At 37.8% G+C, this 26580-nt stretch overlaps 1 protein-coding gene across 1 annotated transcript in view; it reads left to right on the top strand.

The window, feature by feature from the left end:
- The window catches only part of CWC27 (CWC27 spliceosome associated cyclophilin), a 176547-nt gene extending 154616 nt beyond the window's left edge, over positions 1-21931 (top strand). The window contains exon 14 of the mRNA XM_075182902.1: positions 20870-21931. Coding sequence (XP_075039003.1) covers positions 20870-21032 — 163 coding nt within the window. The 3' untranslated portion in view covers positions 21033-21931. The remainder of the gene's footprint in view (positions 1-20869) is intronic.
- Positions 21932-26580: the final 4649 nt, after the last annotated feature.

Below are 26580 nucleotides of genomic sequence, written 5' to 3'. Positions count from 1 at the left end.
ATACAGGGAAGTACTGACAGTCTACTAGAAAAGCATCTGTTGCCCAGTTCTGTCTGAATGAACAGGAACTTTGAGTGCTGCAAAGCTGTTTTAATCATCGCAGGATATATTGAATAGGATCTTAATCCTGTCTTTTGAAGGTTGCTCTGTAGACATTGCATACCTTTTACTTGGTGCTTATTAAAGAGCTGAGATAATGGTTTCTCTTTACAGAATAAATATTTTATAATGTATTCTGTATTAGTAGAAACCGATGAATTTAATGTCTTGTTTAAATTATTTAAACTAAACTGTTATGAAAAAACATAGTATTTCTCAGTGTTGAGGAATATGCATACACAGAAATCTACGGTACATGTCAGATGTTTAGCGATCGTGTTGGATGTATTTTAATCTTTTAAACCGTACGTTGCTGCTTTACAAGCACTGCAGCTTCAGAAATATATTTTGTTTACCTGTTCCCTTTATTTTATGCTATTTCTGTACGGCCTATTAATGACTTTAAGGATTTGTGACTGCTTCTCCTTTGCCTGATGTTTAATGCTTACTGAGCTCTGACCTGACCACTTCCCCAAATATGTGATACTCTTGTATCATTACACTGCACCTATGAACTGTTGTATTGTGAGAAAATTCTCATCAATAAGACTAACAGGAGGGATTTGGAAATAAATATTATACTGTAAATTATAAGCACATTACAAGTCACAGAGAAAGTTGGGTGGACATATATTGTTTACAGGAATTTATGAATATATAAGCATTTTGTATAAGTGTCATATGTTATATCAAGATAGACCGAGACAAGTCAAAATTAATTATTTAAAAATAATGTGCTATTTATTTAAAAAAAAGTTTATTCTGTCACAAAACTACATATATCCAATTCATATCACATGTGCCACATTAGCTAATGACTCATTATATCCTCCACCTAGAAGCAGTGCAGGTGCCCTAGGCAAAATGTACTTTTATAATCTGTGCACTTTTAATTGAATTATTTGTAGCATGGCAATATCCATTACTTATTGTATACAGACTTAAACTCTAATGCTACCTCATTTTTCAATTCATGTAATTTATGGCTCTTGCTGAGTGAAGCTTATTGCGGGCAAGCATTCCACCAGTACATTTGGTCCCAATAAACCTTTGCTGTATGTTATAATTAATACCTTGGGAAAATTACATCACAAATGGATATATTGTATCAAGGTAAATACGGTACATAAGAGATTATACTCATATTTGCTAAACATTTGTAGAAAATAAACCTTTCTTGTCCAGCTAAAAAGATATATCTTTAGAGTGCACTTTACTAAGCATTTATTTAAATTTACACTTAACTAAGCAATATTTACTGTTTTACCAATCAGTAGCTCGTGCCCGACCAATACAGCTTACTTTAGGCACCATAGAAGCCAGTAGACAAGACTGTAAAAAAAGGGGAAGAGCAGCATCTGTACGCTCTCAGGACAAATATGGTTGCTATGGCTGGCTGAATAGTGAAATAAAGGTTTCATTGTGATGGTAGGCTGGTTAATGGAAGAATGATAGCTGTCAATGTGATGGAAAACTGAATAGTGGAAGAATGAGTGATATCAGTGTGATGGTAAACTGCAGTGGAAGAATGAGAGGTGTCATTGTTATGGCAGGATAGTAGAAGAATGAGATGAGTCAGTGTGATGGCAGGATAGTAGAAGAATGAGATGGGTCATTGTTATGGCAGGATAGTAGAAGAATGAGATGAGTCAGTGTGATGGCAGGATAGTAAAAGAATGAAATGGGTCAATGTGATGGTAGACTGCAGTGGAAGAATGAGATGAGTCAGTGTGATGGCAAGATAATAGAAGAATGAGATGGGTCATTGTTATGGCAGGATAGTAGAAGAATGAGATGAGTCAGTGTGATGGCAGGATAGTAAAAGAATGAAATGGGTCAGTGTGATCGTAGACTGCAGTGGAAGAATGAGAGGTGTCAGTGTGATGTCAGGTTGTAGAGCTGTTGAGTAAAAGAATGAAAAAGTGTTGGTGTGCCGTCTAGCTATAATGCTGTTAAGGAGAAGTGTCAGTGCTTTTGCAGGCTTGGGAGCTATTGAGTAGAGAGAGAGATGTGACCAGTCATAGAGCTCCCGGTATGTATATGTATATACTGTATATGTAATCCAAGTATAAAACAGAAACCAGTATATAGTAAAGGGGAGAGCTTGTGGATATTTTTTCTATGTTTAGACTTGAAGCTCTGCTGGGGCAGGAACGGATGTGAATGATAACCATTTGAAATTATCAGACTTTTGGGAATCAATCCACATTGATAAGCTGTCCATCTTCCAAGCCAATTTCCTTTGGCGCAGATTATACAACTCATATTTAAGTTTATATTCTGCCAATTTATTATTTTATTTTATAAGTTTTGTTTATATATGTCATGCCTTCCTAATTGTTTTTATTACCTGTAAACATTGTACCTTTTGTATTTTAAATCTAAAAATGTAATAAGTGCTGTTCTTATTGCTCTAAATGATTTCACTCACAGCCTTTTATGAAGATTACTTGACTATGCTAACCCTTTAAACGCTGATGTGTGAATGGTTAGAACATCTGTATACCAAGCCTAGTGTGTTCCTGCATGTACATTTGTGTCACAGAGCCTTGAGGTGGTAAGTGTAAACCCTTTGATTGCTGGTGTGTGCCTTGCTAACCTGTGGGTAACAGGGAGTGCTCATTGTGTGCCAGGTTGGAAAAGTATATTAGGATCCTATTGCCCTTATTCAACAGATGGTGGGAAAATCGAAGTGGGTGTGGTTGCGTGGGGGCAATTTGGCGAATCTGTAACCTGTGCGATAGGTGAGTGGAAGATTGAGTGCTGGAATTGTGTGTAGCCCCATACAGTAAACACTTCCAAGTCACGAGTGCGCAGAGTGTGGTTTGTGACTGGTAAAGGTAGTTAGGAGAGATTTCCTGTCAAAATAGAGGTGACATATTGTTTTTACTGTTAGATTATATGATAACATGTAAAATCAGGGAGTGGCTAGAGACGACTATCCCTGACAAAGTGCCCTATCTATTTGCTACATCCTTCCTTGAAAAATCCATATAACATTGACCTGGGAACGTCTTCTGTTGGATGAATGATTTTAGATGTTATGTAGTATCCAAATCTCTTCTGCAGAAGTTGGATTTCTCCTGAAGATATGTTGACAAATTTATTCCGTATGCCAGTTTAAAATGGCAGAGCAGTTGGTATGTAAGTCAGAGGACCAATCAAAAGCTGCAATACATCAGTTCTTGGCCAGGGCTGTGAAAATAACAACTGAGCCAAGGAAAAATGGCTCCACAGAAGAGTCTGCGGGGCTCTGGGTTAGAGAGAGGTTAGTAAATTGTAGTGTGTAGGTGTTAGTGCAGCTTTAAGCATCTCTTTTTTGAAACGTAGCCCTCTACATATGTAATCTGTCACCAGCTGTTTTCAAATGCCCTAAAGCTATTTGCCTCTGAAATCGGATCTTTCAGTAGCAGTTACTGTTGGATTCTTTGTTAGAGACTGTATCTAACCAACTAAAAGATTTATTCAGGTACTTGTATAACTGCCTTAGTGTTAATTTTGTTAAGTATATTCTTAGGAGGTGAGCAAAAATGAGCAAATTAAGCCCTATATTCAGACGCAATCATTACTGCAAGTCTTTTAATTTAATTACTTTCTTTATGTTCCACACAGAAAAGAACATGCTGGTCATGTCGCATCTAATTGAATCCCCCCTCTGAGTTTAAAAAGGCTACAAAAAAAGTGAACAAAGGTTAACTATATTTTTTATTTTAATTAATTATTTTTACTTTTAGTTAACTTATTTTTTTACAGTGTTCACAACCATTGAGTTGACTTCCACATGGAAGCATATCATAGAATACGTTGAAAGCCTTTAAATAAACTCTTTGTGAACTTACTCACTCATTGCATATGACTACATAAATTTCATATGCTTGGACTAGCAATTACCACCTTTGCCACAAGAAAAATACCAGCCAGGGCTGTTAAGTAAACTGTTCTGGAATGTAGTTTACTGCCTCAGGGGTCATTTAACTATATTTTTTTTACCACAGTTTCCCAATCAACCTCTTATTTTAATCCTTAACTATAAATATAGCCGTTTTTCTCCTTCCCAATACCCCTGTCCTTATTCACGTGTATCTATATATCCCATGACCGTGTACTTAATGTATTTAGATTGCATTTGATACAAGGGTTTTTCATTTTTAAGCTCTGTCTTCCACTACTGATATATTGAAGCTTGATGGATTATTTTACACATGAAATCTAACACTGTGTCCTAGACACATATAATGTACATTCCATATTATGTCTCTTCTCCAGCGATAAACACAGATTGATTAAACAACCCTCTTTATAAAATATCATACCTGACAAAAATGACCAACTACAGCATTTTTCTTGATTGCTAAAGAGTCTGAGTCCTTTTCAATTACAGTTAATTCTAGACATATGTTTTGGTACGAGGAAAAAAAAATGGTCAGACATTCCAGATAGAACTTTATGTATAAAACATATACAGGCTTGTCTAGGCTGGATGTGTCTTATGTTCCAGAAAGTAGGTTTAATGTCCATAGCCCAATTTTAATGCCTTCATGTTTACGGTTTCTAGTTTCACATTTGCTGCATTGTCTTCTGATATAATCTGGTAGGATAAAATACAAGAAAAATATTTCTCAGATCAACATTAGTCCTTTTAAATTATTTACATTTTAATTATAGTTGTCCAGCTGTAAAGACACCAGAATTGCACTCACAAATGTTATTTGTTTAATTGTGTCTAGTACTGGGGAAAGCGTATGCTAGACATAGAGAGAGACTAGTTTGCGGCGATGTGGCACGCAGACATCATCCAGCTGAGCACATTGCCGACAGTTATGGTACAAATCTCCACTCATTTTTCTCGCACTTCTATGGGGTGCGATAAAAAAGATGAGCGCAAGGTGTCTCCGCGGATGTTCCGCATCAAATTAAATCTCCCACATATTGTTGTAGTGTTGCCCGCTATGGCTGCTCTTTAATATTTTTTTTATTTTTTTTTGTAACTCTGCATTCTGTCCACACACTGACATGAGGCCATACCTCCAAATTATTCTACTGTGATAGGATTATTACTCACAGATAAGATTGATAGCAGGGGCGCACACAGGTTCTCCAGAAACCCCTCCGTGAAGATTGGTGGCTAAACAGTGCCCCTACATAGCGGCACTGTACTGTACAGCAGCCACGGCACTGTCAAAGAAGCGTTCGCGGTGGTGCTGTATTGTACTACAATACAGCACCGCCGCGGACGCTTCTTTGACAGCGCTGCGGCTGCTGTACAATACAGTGCCACCGAAATGCGCAGCAGCTCTCTCTGTTTTTTTTCCTATCCAGGGGCGCACGCAGGATTTTAAAAGGGGGAAATCCCCCCTTTTAAAATCCTACGTGCGCCCCGGGATAGGAAAACTCTTACGAAAATAACTAATAGAAAGGCAGCCTACTATGTTGTGAGCTCGGTAAGCAGACAAAAAGTGATGTCTGAAAACGCAACATTCTGCCGACTGTACACAAAGTAAACAATAGTACCCCAGCTGCACAGGCAGACACTGCACTCTGGGCTCATCCTCACAAGCGGTTTCTAAAACTGCATTCTAAACAACACAGTTTGCTAAAACAGCTGACATAGATTTCTGTGCCCCATCACCTCTCCTGTCCTCTCAGACTGCAGTGATGTAAACGTCTATGAGGAGTCCTGCAGAAAATGGTTTTGACATTTTCTCCTCAAAAACACGTTTATTACTGCTACGCGTGTGGACAGCAGAACAATGCGGCAGAAAGATCACTAAATATTTGTGCTGCGCGACTTCTCAGGCAGTTGCCAAAGAGGAAGCAAAACTGGAAAAACACTTGTGTGGACCAGTCCTAATATTCTAAGCAATAAAAGAATAATAAACACAATTTATATCACTTCACATATATGCAAATTATGTTGATTTTTGGAATCTACTTACATAGACAATTTAATAAAATGTATAACTATTCTATTAATTGTGTATGAGGCAGAGTCACATCTGCAATTACACTTTGAGAAAGATGTGTAGGATTAATAAGCTTGTGATTACATTCTGATTACAATGCTCAGAAAGGTACTTATTTATAAACATGGTGAAAATAGCAATAATATGCTTCAACCAATTAGAGTGCAGCTTTCATTCGTCTGGGTATACTGGACTGCTAATAGGTCTTAACTGAATGCTATGGAATATAATTGCTCTTTACACCATAATAAGCATCCAAGTGTCAAAAGAACTTAGTAGTATGATGTCGGTGTGCAAACTTCAGTGTAACAAATGGCTCCTGCAGATAAGAACTATTTTATGCTTTATAAATTTAAGAGGTTTTAAACCTGTGTATAATACAATAATTTTGTACATTCTACTATATACAATAGTACATACCGGGGAACTGTATGTTCATCCAGATAAGGTATATGTGAAAGCTTTTGCCAATGTTTAGTAAGTGCAAATACTACTCCAATTGACAGCCACTGTTTGCAAATCTGTGGTATGACTTATTTGTTCTTGAATAAGCAGTGTCTAAGCACATTTCATTCACATATAATACATTTTCAGTCATCATTTTATATGTTTTCTTACATTTTAAAAAGCAAAATGTTATGTGAAAGATGTTTGTAAGGGGTGTCTGACAATTGATGATGTCCCCAGATAAGCAGAGTAACCACTTTGTTTCGCTCATCATTTTGGCAGTTCACTGACCACTAGAGGGCTCCCTGGAATACTGTATAGTCACAATTCAATAGGGGCCAGCAAAGAGCTCCTTATCTCTCCTACAAAGTTTTCTTTTGCACATTGTCTTGCAATGGAAATAAAATGCTGAAACATACATCAAAATAGTAGGCAAGAAGGTTGAGCTCTCTAGAACTTAGAATGAAGCTAAACATCGTTATATGAACTATTATGAAACTGAAAATAACTAATATTTTTAATCTCATTTTTAGTTTAGTAATTTAGTATCGCAAATTGAATAATAATGTAAATCAGATTTGCAATAAACTGTGTTTAGATTGTAGAAAATCTGACACCAGTTACGGCCTAGTCAGAATTCTAAACACAGCTATCCTGTGTCTGCTGTCTATAGGAGTTTCAAGTCCGAGCTATCTTTTATTTACATTTATGATAATGATGATATGGAAAACTGTTATTTTACTGTAATATAGTGCTAATTATTCTAATACACATTATCAGGTTTTGCTATTGCAGCGCTATTTAGTTTGAGAATGTGAAAACATGATCATTTATGAAATGAATGTTTACTACACTTCAAATAGAATTTACATGAGATAGAATAACCGACAATGTGAAACATCACAATCGTACATATAGGGCAGGTTTATTGTTGCCGAGTGCCTGTAAACCATGTACAAGTAGTACTGTACTTGCTCTGTGCTGGTTACCAAGGAAATTGAAACGTCATACTTTAAGTTATCACATCAATTGTAGATGTCTCATATAGCCTGCATACTGTGTAATATTGTCAAGCAAACAAATGTTAAAGTGGAAATATATTGACTCAACCTTGGGAAAATTTTCTTTTAGAATTATTCATTTTTTTCCCAGACAAAGGTACCTCATCTTGTAACACTCCCTAAAATTTCCTCAATTTGTAATACTTACCAGAAAAGATTCTTCAACTTGTAATACTTCCCAACGATCTCTCACCTCTTATCGGTAGTGAATTATGATCTCCTCTTTACAAACCTATTGTGTAATACCAAATAACTAATTGTTCTTCCTTCCTTAAAATCATTGTTATGTAGCTATCCCTAGTTTATTATTCTTTATATATTTGTATCAATAATATGCTTCATTTGATTTACAGGTGTAATACATGTATGTACAAATAAATAAGAAAACAAACATTACAAAATCCTAACTATAGAAAATAATGCTCCTTAAAACAACAATAACTAGATTAGTTCTCCCCAAAAGACAGCACAGTACAAGGGTAGATTTATCAAACTCTCTGAAAAGGAAAAGTGAAAGTGTTGCCCATAGCAACCAATCAGATTCAAGCTAATATGTTCTAGAATGTACTAGATAAATTATAGCTACAATCTGATATGTTGCTATGTGCAACACCTCCACTTTTCCTTTTCAGAAGGTTTGATAAATCTGCCACACAGTCTTACTGCAAGAAGAATCTGGATATCTTTCTCCTTGTGTACCCTTCCCCTGTCTGTTCCTCTTGCCAGGCTCTGGTTTCTGGTGTTCTTTTGGTATGTAAATGAAGCTAAGCAATGGGCAGTAGAGAATATGCTGGTCATGGGGACATACAGTGTCTTGTGGGGGCTGCATGTTGGTTATTTGGGCTGCATATTATGTTGTGTGTTTATTAGGGTTGGTAAGTGAAGGAGATCATTGCACAGATTTTGAGATCCTGGGACTCCTACCCCCTTGTCTGGCACCAGCGTAACATCTTAATCTCCTTCTTCTATTAGCTGAGGCATAGGAGTGGTACTGGAGTTGGTCTGCATCACACAATATACATTATAATTTATTGTACAACAGCAAGAGTAGCCATGCTTTCTTATAAAATGATCTCATGTTACATTCTAGCATGTCAATAGCCATTGTCAGATTTTATCATATTCAGTACCTCCTGGCTATCTCAAGGCAGGAGCAAAATGAGTTACTCCATACATATTGTTAGAATAAACTTAGATCTGCAAAACTAAACTTTCACTTTAAACAAGGATTGACTGCTTTATTCTGTCATTTGAAATTTAGGAAAGGACCTGAAAATTGTAAGCATGTAATTGAATTAGGAAAATGCAGCTTAAAGTTTTATGTGCTTTCTGTGATTTGTAATAGGCAAAAAGCTTGTCTGAAAAAGAGATGCATTTATTGCAGACTGTTAATCCTGGAACATATGGCTTTACTTTTCACTCTTATACCTAAAGTATATGGAAACTGTTGCCCAATAGACTAACTAGTTATTTTCATTGGGTTAGGGAAAACACTGTGGTAGCATATTCAACACTGTGCTCGCTGCGAACTTGGAATGTTTATTGTATTGTTTAATTTGTATATAAGTCAAACGTTACTACATTACATGCTTATATTTTAACCCTTCTGATACTTGGCTCAGCTCTGTGCATGCCCTGAAATAACAAACAACCAGTTAAATGTACTTAAACCTAAAGGGCTTAAAGGACTGCATTGGGACCAGGACCAGTCTTCAACTTATTCACCCCTTAGACCATTATTGCAGTGACATCGCCACACCCTACTACTGCACAGCCCACTGTCTCCAACCTGAGCCACCTCTAATCTGTGCATGTCAAAGTGTGTACCTACTCTGCACACTTTAGAAGCACCTCCACAAGTTAGAAGTGCGCTTAGGTGTGCGGAGAGGCAGAAAAGGCTCTAGAGAAGCTCTGCTCTGTAGTAGAAAAGACATCAAAGTTCTACTTTGAATCATGAGGGTGAGGGTGCAGCAGTAGTGTTTTCATTATATGCATCACATTTGTGCCTGTGAAGCTTTTTACTACTTACATTACTCACAGCAAAAAATGCTCTTCTCCTCTGAATCATAATACGGAGGTGTACAATGGGCACTAGATTAAATATATTGGGCCTGAGTCATTAAGGAGAGCAAAGCAAAAAAAAAGAAAGGCAGTAACTTTGCACCTCAGCAAAACCATGTTGCTTTGGAGGGGGAGGTAAATTAAAAATGTGGGGACAGATTTATAGTTCTAGCATGTCCTAGATCAACTTTAAACTTCAGTGTAAAAATAAAGCTATCAAGTATTTGGGTGCTACATGACAAAAAAAAGTCTGTATTTTCTTTATGAGCAAAATAATAAACTAATTTGTACCCCTTGCATTGTAATATGGTTTTGTGGAGGAGAAAACATACTCATTTTTTTTCCTTAATGAATCAGACCCGTTATAAGACCCGGAGACTGTCAGATCAAAGCTGGAGTAAAACTATGTAATTTTGCAGAGCGAAAGTGTTCGTACTCGCTCCACACATCAATGATCGCACCTAAAAAGTGCCATCTCAGCCCCATTATTTTTAAAAAAAAGTCTTGTTCGAGCACTGGTCTGCAAAACTCGATTTCAGCTCCTTACTGCCTGTTCAAACGTCTGTTCTTCCGCAGATGCCACCATCTTGCTCCACAAACCCGTGTGCCTTGGTGGTAGTCGAGGTGGTTGCAAAGCTGGTTTTTGCAATACAAGTCGGACGTTTTGTGCTTTGTTAAATGACCTCTTAATGTGTAGGTGATGGGTACACACTGTACAGTACTGTGCCCACTGTTTACTGAAAAAATACTTTTGTCTACCAAACATGTTGCAAAATGTTATTTAACAATGGGAATAATCACCAGTATATGCACATAATATTGATACATTTAATGTTTTTAAGTGAACAGTTTAATACCTTTTTATTCCTATTTGTTCCATCTGAGGTCGTTTTCTCCAAGCACATTATGCAGTTGTTCATTTATCACTTTTACTTTTACAAGTTGAGCTCCATCACAATCAGCTTCCCTCTGTCCTCCCCAGACTGTCAGAAAACCCAAACACAGTAAAGAATGTGCGCTGAAGTTGTCCACAAAGAGCTGCTATAAAACTTGAAAATAAAATATGATATATTAAGTAGCTGTTGAGCCTCACTCAGGGAATTAAGGTCATTAGAGGTCAGACACTGGAAATCAAGTCTGGACTGAAAATGTAAGCTATTCAGGCTGTGTCTAAAACCTGCCTCAAAGGGACGGGCTCCTTTCGCTCGTCAGGCGGGAGAGGAAACAAAATACAGTTGGTTAAACAGTGTCTGATGGAAAGGTAAGATTATCTGTCAACTGTGCTCCACAATCTGGAATTATCAGTAAAGCTGTGCTAAATGGCTCTATAGGAGATCACATGCTGTTTATATCTAGATCTTACACGGGCATCAGGTTTGTTTGGTTTTTTTTGTTTGCTGAAAATATTATGGAGTGTGACTGATCTGACAAAAAAATAAATAAAAACAATTCGTTAAGGTACCGTACTCATTACTTAAAAAAAAAAAAAAACCTCGTAGACCAAATGGGAAATATTGGAATGGTGCTGGTCTTTTGAAGAAATGACCAGAATGTATATTTGCAATGTTAGTTTGGACCAAAAATTACTTCTGTGCTTAAAACACAATGGAATTCTTCTGGCTATAAAATGTTTCACCGCCTGCGCAATCCCGAAGCCATTCCAAAAAAGCTGTGTGCCACTTGTAACAATCAGGTCAGTATCCAGTATGATGCCACCTTGAATACGTCCACTGTTGAATTATTTCTTTCTTCTCCCCTTGCCTTTACCCGGGCCCCAATTATATTCAATGGCAAGATGGTATTAAATTGGTTGCTGCGTTGCTATTATTGCACATCCCACCGGGGGGAGCAAGTGTACATATAAGGCATTAACCTAATGAATGCTGCCTTGGATACAGACCATAGGTTGAAGGCCACTTTTTTTTTACTAATAAAAAACAAAATAATACAAAAACCAGACAAATTATACACGGATAGCTTGGTAATGCAGATCAAGTTATTTGCAGAACAGTGAGTATATATAGAGCTGCTGAGCATGCAGCCGCACATGCACAGCAGCTCCATTTCAGCGATGCTGAATTGTACAGCAGCCTCGGCGCTGTCAAAGAACAATTCAGCACTGTCGCGGACGCTTCTTTGACAGCACCGCGGCTGCTTTACAGTACAGTGCTGCTGTGTAACGGCAATGTTTACCACCCGTTCTTTCGCGGAGGAGAGGGGTTTCTGGAGAACCAGAAATCCCCCCTGCGTGCGCCCCTGCTGTGGGCTTGAAAAAAGTCAGAACGTAGCTTTCACGGAAGTTGCGGTTTAAAGTACAGCACGGAACTTGTGTGTAGTTCCCACTGTATTCAAATCCAAACGTATCTCAAGATATATTTGGATTTGAATCTGAGTGCAAGTACACTTTAGCTAAATAGTACTTCCAATACGTAGACACACACAACAGACTGCAGTATACACACATGCATATGTACAATATAAGGTCACATAAATACCCATTAAAAAAAGACTAACATCAAATTAAAGTACAATTCTTAACAGTATATTCATTTATAGAAATATTTGTTTGTTTTAAATGTTTGTTTTCATTAACTACATAAATCAAGATGCTTTCAATGTGTACTGGAAATACAATGCATTTTTATGGTCTATCTCCGATAAATATATATGTTCTCTGCTAGCTAGTGGCACATGTACTTTTTAAAGCAAAGAAAATGCAGTGTCAGACAGCAATATCATTTTTATCAGCATTTTTGTAGTGGGTGAAACCAAGCGTATCTACGAGAAAAACTGGACTTGAGTAGTCTGCATCCACGTTGGAACGCCCTTCCTGTCCATTGTCTATGTTAGTCCGACTCTTCTCTCCCCCATTCCGCATCTCAATTCGTAAGTGTCATTTGAGTTCGGGCATGAATTGCATGAAATTGCGTTCACTAGTGTAAGGTCCATTTATGAGCATGCGCAGAGCTATTTCACGCAGGATATTCTACACACATGGACTAGCATTGGAACATGAATCAGTATAAAAAGTCGAAGTGCCTTAGAGTAGCACCACAATCTCCGGTCACCACTTACATCAAGCCACAGCATACTCACATAGATGCTACATGATCTGGTGCATTTACTTTTATTTGGGAAGTATCAAACAGTGTTATCTGCCCTGGTTGTCCCATATTGTTAATATACTAGCTCATGTCTGCTAAAACATGGGAGCTTTCCACAGACAGAAATAGCAACAACATCACACAAGACTAAACTGGGAGATTTTTCTTTCATTTTTTTTTTATTTTTTATATAAACTCGTGGTTTTGGAAATGTTTCTATAGCATATATATATAATGGCAAACCTGTTATATTTATATTCTGCCACAGTTCTGCTCCTATTCATTGGCTCCTTCTTCCGTCTGAAAAGAAAAATAGATCCATATGGAACCCTGCCTTATAGACAGACATTTCATGATCCAAGCTAATAGACGTGTATGTATGTGATATATGGGTTACAGATAAACGTAGGATTTAAGGGTTTCCAGAGAAGGATTTATTTTCCATAATTTGGAGCACTGTGCTTGGTGATCATGCCTGTCCATGTACCGAAATCGCCAAAATGCAGCAATAATTTACTTTTTTTTTTCCCATTTTTCAGAACTTTAAGGATAACAGATTTCCATACAATATATCTCATACCATTTTTACAGGAAGCTGCAAATGTAAAATATTGCTACTGTTTTTATCATTCACAAAGACATGATCACCAAATGATCATGTGTGTATTGAGACAGTCAATGGATTAGTGTATTATGGCAGGAATCTTTCACCTAGGTTGCACAGAATAGAGCTATTAAAATTTAATAAAAATGGAAAAGGATATGTGCAAGCTGATAAGTTAAGGACAATTGAAGGTGCAGATCCCCTTTATCAGCATAGTATTGTTCTGTAAATAAAAGAAGTAACATCATCATTTATTTATATAGCGCCAGCAGATTCCGTAGCGCTTTACTGTCGACTTCCTATACAGTACTCGCTGCTATTATTCACTTTCTTATTGACATCAGAAAGTTCTGTGTTCTTCACAGAGAAATACAAATATTTTTAAACCAAATTTAAAAAGTTGCAAAATGCGCTCCCTTTACAAAGTGACATTAACACACAGTTTTTTTTACATTGTGTATGTTTGTGTTTTCATTGGACATTGTACAATTATGTCTGCCTTTCAGTCTACTGAAACTTGTGATTTATGGAGGTATATATAGGTCAGGAGTTTATTATGCTGAAAATCACAATAGCTGTTTTGTTTAAAAAATTTAGTGAGTCAAACACGTTGAAAGACAAACAGATGAAGAATTTAAAAAAAAAAAAGCTTTTGGAACTATTTATTTTGTTTGTTTTGTTACAAGAAAGGAAATGTTAAATGTATGAGTTCTGGGCAGAAATCCATAAGTATTATAATATCGCACACTAGGTATACAATAAATAGTTCTTAAGGGTTCTGTTCAGTGTTTTAAATAAAAACGTTGATATTTTTTTTGTGTGTGTGTAAAAACAGACAGGTTAAAATATGTCTGCCATGGACCAGTTTGTTTAGTATAATAACTTCAAACAGTTGTCGCAAATGTCTTCCTATTTCTCTATTTTTGGAATTAAGAAAATAGTTTATTTTGTAACTTCCATGTCTTTAAACATGTATTAGAGGAAGGCTCAGAGTACAAAAAAATTATATAATTCTCTGATACCTCGTATGTTATGTATGTAACCATTTACGTGTGTGTGTGTATGTGTATATATATATATATATATATATATATATATATATATATATATATTTACTGTAGTTTAACTTTTCTAAAATGCTCCTGTATGAGCATCGGAAATAATTTACAAGAATACAGTTAATGGAGCCATATATACAAGAATATGCATAAGGAAAGGATCCTTGCCCCTGGATAATTGAAAACAAACACACAGTAGGTCAAAATTTAGTGCATATATTAACCTGGACCACAGGGGTCAAAGTGCAAAGCATGATATATATTGGAATTTTTTTTGCATGTGACATTTTATGTGCTTTGCATTCATTTTCTTCTGTCTGGCACATTTCCCTGAAGTATTACATCATAGTCATGAAAGTTATGAATCACTGTTCAGTTAAATCGTGAACATTTTGGGATAATCTTACCAAGCGTTTACTTTCATACTTAAGTGAGGAATAGTTGTTTCAGATATTTACAGTACTTTGCGGGAATATACATATAAGCTCTGTGTATTTCACGTCCTCATTCAAAATTAACAGAAAAGATTATGGGGCTGATGTAGAGTGGGATGTACGTTAGTTTGCATAGTGTATCTTGCGTGAAAGCATAAAGTGGTTGAACCCATATAAACCTATGTACCAGACTTACATGATTCTGGCACTTATGCTGATATGCACCATGATTGGCGGTACAGGGGAGGGAGGGGCGTTCTAACGTTGGCAGAGTATAGTAAAGGCGTGTCTGTAAATGTGTCTCATGTATAATACGCCTTCGAGGGGGGGGGGGAATTCAATTAGCCGCAAAGTATCTGCGTGCATTCTGGAGACACTTTGCGCCAGATATTTTAGCAGAAATCTCTGTTCAATTTTTCCTCGCACCCAATAGAGGCGAGAGGAAAATCAAGCAGTGATTTTTTACCGTTGTAACGGTAGAAGTTCCCCACTAGGAGACTTATCTTTTTTCCTCAGAGCCTCAATGTGCATTTTTTGTGTCCCCCATCCCCTACAACCACTGTGGGGTATGAAGAGAAAAATTATCCTGTTGTGTCCATTACACCAGGGCAGGATGATGCCTGAGTATTGCTTTGGTCTACTTGGAGGGTAGATGAGTGGACAGAGGGGCTGGAATGATGCTGCTAGTATAAATGATTTCTTGCATTCATCCCCTAGGGCTAAAAGCAGGCCACATCTAAATAATACATTGTGTAGATGAAGAAAGGATACTTCACTATCAATTAAAACAACACCTGCATTTAAAAAGAAAGACCAGTGGGGTAGAGCATAATTACCAACATTTTTTGATCTCCCGGAGGGAAGTTCCCGCGTGGCCACCCTCCTCTGTGTTACAGCAACCAGTGCGGTATAAACTTATAGAACAGGTAGAAGAGGTCTTCACCTTTAGCAGCCGCCTTTCCCGTAGAGACTGGTTATGCTCACAGGTACTCAGAGGCCCCCAGGACTTAAACTCAAAGCAGTATAACTTTATACTCACACGGCCGCGTACAGGTACAGGAGGTAGCCACGGAATAGAGACAGGCCAGAGATGTTGGGTACCAGCAGGGTCACAGGCAACGGTTCAGAATCCGGGTACAGGCAATAAGTTGAGGTCACAGGCAATGGTTCAGAATCCGGATACAGGCAATAAGTCGGGGTCACAGGCAATGGTTCAGAATCCAGGGACAGGCAAAGGTCATACACAGGCAATCAATCTAAGGTTTAACACCAAACAATAGCATAGGAGCAGGCAGCAGTACTGGGACAGAACGCTATAACCGGCAGTGAGGCTCAGTCCTCACTGCCTTAAATAGTCCTATAAGCCAATCAGGGAAGAGCCCTAACAGAATCCCCAGGAGTAGCCTAATAAATACATGGCTGTGCTAACAAATGAGGGGAGAGTGTGCAGCTGCTAATTAACTCGCAGCCCTGAGTGGTTGGTCTTGTACAGACCTGCGCGCACGCGCCCGGCTGTTTGACAGCTGGCCGGGCGCGGTGGCAGGAGAACCCCAGTGTCCCGGTTGTTGCCCAGGCAACCGGGACGAATACACCGGAAGTGACGTCATAGCAACAGCCGGGACGCCCGCAGAAGACAGGTAAGAGTCGCTGCGGTGCCCGCGTCCGCCATGACTAAAACTGCCCGTGATTTTAGACCTTTTACAGCCGGGGGCGGGTCCATGATGGAGAGATTCGCGTTGAATCGCTTGATTAAGCAACACCCACATCACTAGGATAGTGGACAGGATGCAGAAGGTGGCACTGCTATCATGGGAGTCTCCTGCACCTTCCAGGAGAATAGACAACTATGCGTTAAAGTTGCCCAACTTGTATAGCTGTATCTCTCTTATAAGCTATATAAAACTTGCCATTCTGTAAAGTTTTAAAACTTTTACACTAGTAAGGAAAAATTACATTTTTGTATATAATATAGAATGTGCTGCATAAATACTGTTTTAGATATTAATGCATGTTTTGTTTGTTTTTTACTACAGTTACAAGAATTGAGTAAACTGGTGTTTTCAAACATTGAATGAATCCCCAGTGGTGTAAAGTAACATCTGCAAGAGTAATGAAGACGTTCTTGGCTGTACTTGTAGTGAGGAAGCCTGCAGCTGATCAGCTCTGCCTCATTTGTAGGTGTCACTGCAGTAGGGATTAGTTTAGAAGATTCCAGGCAACGTGACACACCAGCCCGGCCAAAGAAAATCTCCAAGTTAAAATACATCTCATTTTTCAGCCTTTGTTTAACCAAAACAAAAACCAATTAAGACACGTTTCAGTGATGATCAGTGTGTAACTGCAGTGTTTACTGACATTGTTCCGTCCCAGTACATATTTAAAATACTTATTCAGTATGCTTCTTTGGCAACCCCCAATTCTTAATAAACAAAGATTTTTATTCATCATGAATAAAGTATTTAAATTTAAAGTATTTAAAGCAATGACAGGCAAGTTAAAGCACTTCAGGGCCGCATGGGTTGGTCCTCTAGCTTTCAAAAGGGCCGCACAGTACCCTTAATCTCAGTACTAACTTAGAAACAATACATTTAATCAAAGAAAGAGACGCCTATCTGTTATAAGATATCAGCAGACATGTCAAACATGTGTTACAAGCTATAACAAACCAATCCGACAATAAACCAAGAATGAGCAGGGGGGGGCTCGAAGGGCCTCATGTGGCCCTGAGGCCGCCAGTTGCCCATTACTGCTTTAAAGCCTATTGAACATGCTCTGATTTTGATCGCCTAAAATCATGTAAACAACGAGCTGTACACACACTGCTCACATGAGTGTCCGTTGTCTGCAGCGTTCAGACGTGTTAGTGGTCTGTAAAACACAATGGAGCTCTATGGCAACACTTATTAAGTACATAGTACACTGATTCAGGGAAGCTTTGGGCACAAAGTTTTGTCTATGCTGTTAATTATTGTTTGTTTTAAAAAAAAACTCAAAAAAGGAGGCCCACACTGCTTATTTGTATAGAAGTATGCCTAATTTTTCAATTAGCACATTTCAAGTTGCCCCCCACTTCCAAAATCTTGCAATCTACAATTAGTTTTGTGAGTTTGTGAATCCACCTGAAAAACCACATGGTGGAAATAGTCAGCTGAAATTCCAGCTTCACCCACTTCTACACTTTTGATAAACTACTGCTCAGTATGGCCTAAGTCTTAACTTACTCATGGGAGTGATAGGACAAATGTCTATTACATGTCAGCTTTTGTGTGCTTTAGTTTTTTTTTTATTATGTTGGTCAAAATGTGCCGTCAAATGTGTTTTCCACAAATGTACTGCATGCTTCCTATTGACAGTGTAGGAATAGATCCAATCTCCAACACCCCAGAGAGAGGTGGAAAAAGCATGGAACCCAAAATACATCTCTCTACCCCTTGATCTCATTAAATAATGCCATCCCACAAAATGAAATATCATATTTGCATGTGGGTGCAAAACTAGGCTCACTCAGCAATGTATGATTCCAATGCACCCAATTCCTTCAGGTCAGGTCAGTACATGTGATTATCTGTAGAGAACGATGCATTTCCACAAATATAGGTGCCTTATGGAACAAGACCATATTTGCACTGGGCTTTTTCACTTTTGTAAATGAACCTTTTTGGGTTATATATATTTCTATAACAAATGTCAAACTACTTCAGAATTGTTGAAGCACTACTACATGTAGATTGTTATAAATGAATACTAAATACAATTTCACATGTTATTACTGGATTTTCTCAATGTAGAAAGCATACTTATAATAGATAGCAATAGTTGATATATTCCCGAATTTCCAAAGTCATATTTATTTCAGAAAGTTTTTGTGTGTAATTCCTACATTCCATTTTATGGTAATTACTAATATTTTTTGTTCTTAGATTTTTTATTTTGTTTTCCAATTAACAGTGAACAGTAGTTAGTATCTCTTTGTAGAGTAAAATAAGAGTACAGTTTTAATAGTTTTTAAAATACATGTTATTGGATTTTCATAGCAGGGCACAAAAGAGAAAAGGGGCAGGGAATGGGGTACAATTGCACAGCCATTACTATTACAAGGCCAAGTTTGTCAAACTGTTAAAAACTCAGCTGGCCACTAGTTTAGTTACATAAGTAAAATACTTTATTTATATAGTATAGCATTCTAATTTGCTCTGCAATTTGCTAAGTGGCCGCAACTTGAGGCTCTGTCACGATATGGAAGAGGGAGATGTTCTTACAGAAAATATGTATCAAACCAAGTGCTACACCTTGTGTATGGTTGATGTATTGATATAGGGTAATCTCAGGATAGTTTTGTGTATGATAAAAAAAAAATTGGCGAGTGTACTCTATTCAGTGACTGCAGAGATCAATTAGACACGAGTAGTATATGTAATGTGTAAGGATCCCTTATTGGTGACTGACGAGGCCAAGATAAAACCTGATTCACACTGATCTCTCCCTGCTCACAAAGAATGATGCCAGTGTAGATGTATGCCACTAGAGTACAGAACCAGTCTGTCCGCACAATATCACATGTGGTTCATAAAATCCGTCCAGCCAGGTCATACATAAGAAAATCGTTGGCTGTCGCGAAGACTTCCCTTAAAGATCGCTGTTGCTCAAAACAATAAAAATTACCTAGAGTCCTTTTGTGTTACAGTCTCCCAAGTGGGTGAAATCTTAAACGGTTTAATGTGTGCCTCTGGAGAGTGCATGTGTGCAGTCTAAGGATGCACATTACAGCTATTGATTGGAGTGAGGAAAACAATATTCCTCACTCCATCTCCATGACATCCTAACAACATAGTGTATTGACATAGGAGAGTTCTGCTATCCTGCATCATGAGACCCAATTATGTGGGTGTACTAAGTAATTTTTCAAGTGGCACTACAATGGAGGGTAGTGGTGAAAATGAGTCAATGCAGATTTTCCAGCTGGGCTGTGTTACAGGAGGGACCTACATTAGATGTGTGCAGATAACCAACAGAAAACTTTATACATGGGATTGTATAACTGTAGAGAAACAGTTCTAGCTGCACAATGGCAATGTGGTTCCTATACATATATATGATAGATATAGTATAATTTTTATATTATTTTCAGACAGTTGAATAAATGGTGTTGAACGAGAGAAACATTTGATTCCTAGAAAAATATATATTTAATGTGAAAGTAATGTAGAAATAATGCAATTTGTCCTCTAATGCCTTCAGAAGTGATTAAATGGTTCACCATGGAGTAAACTTCAACAAAGTCTCTTTGGCATAGATACAGTATCAGTCGCAAAGTTATAAGACAGAGATTCTCTCGCTAACTGCATTAAATTTCAAGAATGTATTTTTATTTCTATATATCTGTCTCCTAAGGCAGAATAATCTGTAATTATAACCCTGTGGACAAAACATACATCTCAATCTTTTGACTTTAAAAAAAAAAACTCATGATGGACACACGCGTTTCGCTCTTGTTGCACAGTTTTGGTTGAATGTGGGAGGACTACTCCATTTCAATAACCATGCCTGGAATTTACTTATACCGAAGAACACTTCATATTTAAATGTAAGATGGATCCTGTAAAACTTTTACATTCATCAAGCTACTATTTATATACTGTATACATGTGCAGTATCTATATGCTTAAACTTTGCCCCAATGAAATATCAATATTACCACACATCTTTAACTTTCCTATCATTAAATACATGTAAAGTAAGGCGTTAAGCACCAGTCAGGATAATTTATAGCATCTAGTATCTCTGTAGTGCATTGTACATTGTCATTTTTATATTAATTTGACCTTAATTATAGTTTCTATAGGTTGTAAGCTTGCGAGCAGAATCTTCCTACCGCTTTGTCTGTAATAGCCAGTCTTGTTTTATATCTGTTTGTCCCCAATCATAAAGCGCTATGGAGTATGCTGCGCAATATAAATGAAAGTTGATAATAGGGGAATGTATTACCAGTACTTTCCACATTATTACTTACATCTTAATTTATTATTATAATTTTTCAGGATGTCTCATGTGCTTCAGTTTGATGAGAAAAGTCGTAAGGTAAAAGATGCCACCATGCAAGACGAAGACACGTTTGAGATATATGATCCACGGAACCCAGTCAATAAAAGGAGAAGAGAAGAAAGCAAGAAGCTGATGAAGCAGAAGAAGGAAAGAAGATAAATGATTACTGTACTGTAAGCCAAACCCTGATTGATTCTCTTCTCGTACTGCTTTATATAAGAAGCAATTTCCATAAGATCCCATCTAGTTTATTTTTGCATTATTTTATAATGTTTATGATCCAGTGGAAGGTTGTATCTTTCTCTCACAGTTTCACGAGTAACAACGTAGAAAACATGGTGTTGCCCACAGCAACCAATCAAATGCTGTCATTTTAGGATGCGTTTGATGAAGGTCAGGGCTGCTATTACATCCATTCTTCAAAACGGAGGATTCGGACAAGCAGTAGATGAAGGGTTATAACAACCTGTAGCCAGAGCATTGCAAAGTTAACGGCAGCAAAAAATATAGACAAGTTTAAAGTAGGAAGAACTAGGCATCCAAGTATCCATTTCGAACATCTAAATGTTAACAATGGCACAGAATAGTGATTTGTGAGGCTCCTGTCAAACTGTCAATCCCACCTGTATGTGAAAAACAGCTCATACATCAAACATGTTGTAGTACATTGTAGACAATGAAAACAAGCACCTGCTTTATTGCTATTGGTAGCATTACCTTTTTTTCACATTTTCCTGGAGGTCCTCAGTGTGTTTTGTGGGACAATGAGAAATTGCTGTATTGTATCATAATAACATAGTATCTCTTACAGGAAAGTGTTCTACATTAATAAAATATTATTTAGTTTATACATGGAGGGTTACATTGTAGAGCTGGGCATTATATAATGTTGTACAGTCATGTGTTGAGTGCAGTACTCAAGAAAATTATTTTGAGTTTCCTATTTGTTTCTATTTACAGTGTACAATAAATAAAAGGTGTGAAATGTTTTGGAAATGCGGGTCTGGGCGTTTATATTTTTTTCCAGATTTAATCAATAAAATTCAAAATGGAATGTTGCCATTTATTGCCTTCCTTGAAACTTTCCCCAAGTGTTGTATTTATATACATGTTTGTATGCATTCTAATCATAAAAGGACAAAGATCGAACAACCATCTATTTGCAGAGATGTTTCAATCAAACTACTTCAGCTTGACACATTTTAACAAAAAATAACAGGGAATATTAGTGGCACACCCATCAATACCATCGCACTACAGTGTTGAAAAATCAATGCTTAGTGAATCATTACAGAGTAATGGTGATGACATTGATGATATAGGATGACTCCTGACACCTCCTGAGTACATGTAAAATTCTTTTGTGTTAAGAATAATGCTGTGCAAACCCAGTAAACAGTCACCTAACCCCTAAATGCCTCTTCCCCAACCCATAGATGAGATATAGATAAATAATACAGCCCAGCGCAACAAAATCTTAATTTTTCATGACGGTGCATAGTTTTGCGCTCTCATGCACCTAATCAGTGCTCCGCAAGTAATGTCCACAGTCTGCCCACCTCCTTTTATCAAAAAGTGCAAAGTGTTGCAGCCGCGCAGACAGGATGCACTCAAACAAGAGTAGGCACAAATGGCGCAGACATCGCAGAAGGCGCCTGTTTTATACTCTTGTAAATGACCTTTGACAATTTATTTCAGTGTTAAAGAATAATAAGTACTGTAAACATGAAATCCCTCCCATATATCCAGATCCATCACAAAATATAACATTTGTTCCATGTTGCATAGTACATACTTTTCAGTCACTATATCAAGGCCGGATTAACAATAGGGTTGCTGCCCCAGGTCTCTCCACAGAAATAGGCCCAGGCCAGCAAGAAAAAAAAAAATTGTGAGGGCACCTGGCGCAGGGTGGGGGGTTCAGGGCGGTGAGGCTTCCCTGGTTGCCAGGGGGCAGTCTTGTTGTTGGAGGGCAACAGGCTGCCAATTGGGTATATGTGACAACAGGCCCAACAGGAAATATATAACAACAGGTCCAAGAGGTGATATGTGACAACACAGAATATGTGACAATAGGCCCAACAAAGGACATGTGAAAATATAATATACATGTGTGAATGGCTCATGTGTATTAAAGTAGGGATCAGTTCTTTTTACAACAAAGTTACCAACTTTATCAATGGCGATTGTGCCCTGGTGCTACTGACAGTTAACTAACTATTGGTATTTTGAAGCCTGCTCATATGTATGAACACTTGAAGAAAGAGTAGTTCTACATAATAAATCTTATACATTCCGCTTTGGCCATTTGAGGTATTCAGAGGTATGAAAATAACCAACAGCTAATAATCACATTCTCACACATTAACTGCACAGTTTGTTTCAATAAAAATCATATTTAGCTCTTTGTATTAGGTGGCGGTCTCATGGCTGCCCTCTGATTGTGTGGCGGTCACAAAGTTGCTCTTTATGTGTGTGGCAGCGACAAGGGTACTATGTTTTGTATGGTGGTCACAAGGGTGCTGTGCATTGTGTGGCGGTCACAAGGGTGCTGTGCATTATGTGGCGGTCACAAGGGTGCTGTGCATTGTGTGGCGGTCACAAGGGTGCTGTGCATTGTGTGGTGGTCACAAGGGTGCTGTGTGGTCTTCTGCTGCTGTAGCACATCCATTTCAAGTTTGGATGTGCTGTGCATTCATAAATTCTCTTCTGCATACCACCCATGGTTAATTGAGTTATTGTCACCTTCCTGTCAGCTGGAACCAGCCTTGCCATTCTCTTCTGACGTGTCTCATTAACAAGGTGGTTCCACCCACAGAACTGTCACTCGCTGGATATTTTTGGTTTGGTTTTGAGCATTGTTCTCTGTAAACTTTAGAGACTATTAAGTGTAAAAATCCCAAGAGATCAGCAGTTTCTGAGGTACTGAAACAACCCATATGGCACCAACAATCATTCCACAGTAAAAGTCACTTAGATCACATTTGTTCTCTAATCTGATGTTTGGTCTGGACAACAATTGCAAATTTTGACCATGTCTGCATGCTTTTATGCAGAGTTTCTGTCACATGAATGGATGATTAGATAATTGCATTAACTAGCAGGTGTTCAGGTTTACCGAAGTGGACAGTGAATGTATATATATCCATGGTGCTGGACACTCCCACACACATCTGGCCACACCCATACATCTCTGCCACTCCTCCAGTGGGATGGCACTTCTCACAATAGGCCCTTTATCATTTTCAGCCCCAGGCCCATGTGGCCCTTAATCTGGCCCTGCACTATATCACAAAATGTGCAATCTAATTAATTTGTCATTAGATTTGACTGAGCTTGTTTAAGATCAGTCATATTAAATGATTGAGGAAACTTATTTCTAATCACCTCATCCTCTACACAACCACTACTCATTTCCATTAACAGTCACTAAATACTAATGTTTCTAAATGTTGCTTGTTTTAATATACAAATATATGTTCACCCATAAAACGTGGCATGTAAAAACTTGACATACTTCACAGGGACGTGCAGAATAAACCTTTTCTCCAGTGTCCAAGTGTTGCTGTTGCAAGATCCTGTCCTGCAGCACCAGGAACATGATGTTGCTGTTTAGCTTATTTAGACTGACTTTTCCTCATTTAATAAGCCTTTGATCTTGTTTTCCTAATTAGGGTTCCCCCTGTGTCTACAATTACTTAATTCCTTTACTACGTTTGTGTATTTCACCTCTGCTGCAGGGCTTTCCCAAGCAAGCTAACTTTCACACATTTAACAAGACTTTTCTAACATAATGTATTTTAGTGTTCCTCCTTTTCCCACGCATTCTGCCATCATAAAAATAATACTAGTCACCTGGACTGGAATAGTATTCCACTGCAAAAGAACAATGTTTGCTGATGTCAGAAGTGCAGCTGATTAGCAGGAGTCTATTTTCCTTCTAATGTTTTATTTTGAATAATAAATATTGTAAAGATTCCGGTTAATATCCTTTCAGAGAAGAAAAATCAAGTGGTTTTGAAAACAATTCCAGCAAGTGACTTCCTATGAATGGAATATAACAATGCTATCAGTAGAGGTGTGGTATAAGATTTATCCATCTGCCTGCCAGATATATGCAGTACATGTAGGGCTGTGCCCACCCTTCCTTGGCAGATTGGCAGCAGAGATAATGCCAGCAAAGGATTTGTGTGAGACAATGCTTGCATGTAATTGTAACTAACTCCTAAATATAGTCTCTATATGGGCTTATACATCCCATATTTAATACACAAGAGCTTATAATGAAATATATATATATATATATATATATATGTGTGTGTGTGTGTGTGTGTGTATGTATATATATATATATATATATATATATATAATATGTATGTAAAGTGCTGAAAATAATTTCAATAAAAATAGTTCTGCTATTACAACTTATTACCAACTTGTATATTATAATATAGAAGTTGTATATTATTGTTATTATTATTATTAATAATAATAATATTTATATAGTGCCAGCATTTTCTGTAGCCCTTAACAATGGGTAACAAAAGTTATAAAAAAAATACTGGGTAATACAGACAGAGAGGTAAGAAGATCCTGCCCGCAAGCTTACAATCTATAGAAAAATAGAAGTTTGATACATGAGATTAAGTGCTACATATTGCATATTGATCCAACCAGATTGCAATGGAAAAACGTGCTTAGATGACTATTTGAACCAATCAAACAGCAATGTTGGTGTGGGGGTCAGAGGGTTGTATGAGAATAGAAAGAGAAAGCAAGTTTTGTGTGAACTGTAGAGGGGTGGCAATAAGATATAATACCTAGGGAAGTTTGGAAATTTGATAAGCATACCTAAAGAGGTGAGTTTTTCAGGGAACACTTGAAAGTTTGGAGGCTAAATTATTACCAATATTACCTTGGATTTCTGTAACCTGTATAAGAGCATGGCCTATAGCGTTGTGTATTTATATGGACACAGAACCTCTGTGATTTATTGTATCCCTATAATAATAATACAGTAGGAAGGAAATGATGCCAAATATATGTACAATGATCAGTCACAACATTAAAACCACTGACAAGTAAAGTGAATACCATTAATTATCTCATTACAATGGCACCAGTTGAGGGGTGGAATTTTTTAGGCAGCAAGTGAACAGCCAGTTCTTGAAATTGATGTGTTGGAAGCAGGAAACATGGGCAAGTGTAAGCATCTGAGCAACTTTGACAAGGGCCAAATTGTGATGGCTAGACGACTGGGTCAGAGAATCTCCAAAATGGTACGTCTTGTGGGGTGTTTCCAGTATGCAGTTGTTAGTACCTACCAAAAGTTGTCCATGGAAGGGCAAAAGGTGAACCGGCGACAGGGTTATGGGCGCCCAATGCTCATTGATGCGTGTGGGGACCTAAGGCTAGCCTACCTGGTCCAATCCCACAGACGAGCTACTGTAGCACAAATTGCTGAAAAAGTTAATGCTGGCTTTGATAGAAAGGTATCAGAACAATGCATCCCAGCTTGTTCCGTATGAGGCTGCATAACCGGAGTGCCAAAGTGCCCATGCTGACCGCCGAAAACACCTACAATAGACACATGAGTGCCAGAACTGAATCATGGAGCAATGGAAGAAGGTGATGAATAATGTTTTCTTTTACATCATGTGGACGACCAGGTGTGTGTTCATTGTTTAGTTGGGGAAGAGATGGCACC

Source organism: Mixophyes fleayi, chromosome 1, assembly GCF_038048845.1.
Source record: "Mixophyes fleayi isolate aMixFle1 chromosome 1, aMixFle1.hap1, whole genome shotgun sequence".
NCBI classification, from domain to species: Eukaryota; Metazoa; Chordata; class Amphibia; order Anura; family Limnodynastidae; genus Mixophyes; species Mixophyes fleayi.
The sequence above is the reverse complement of the archived record's forward strand: the minus strand, read 5'-3'. Positions and strand labels throughout refer to the sequence as shown.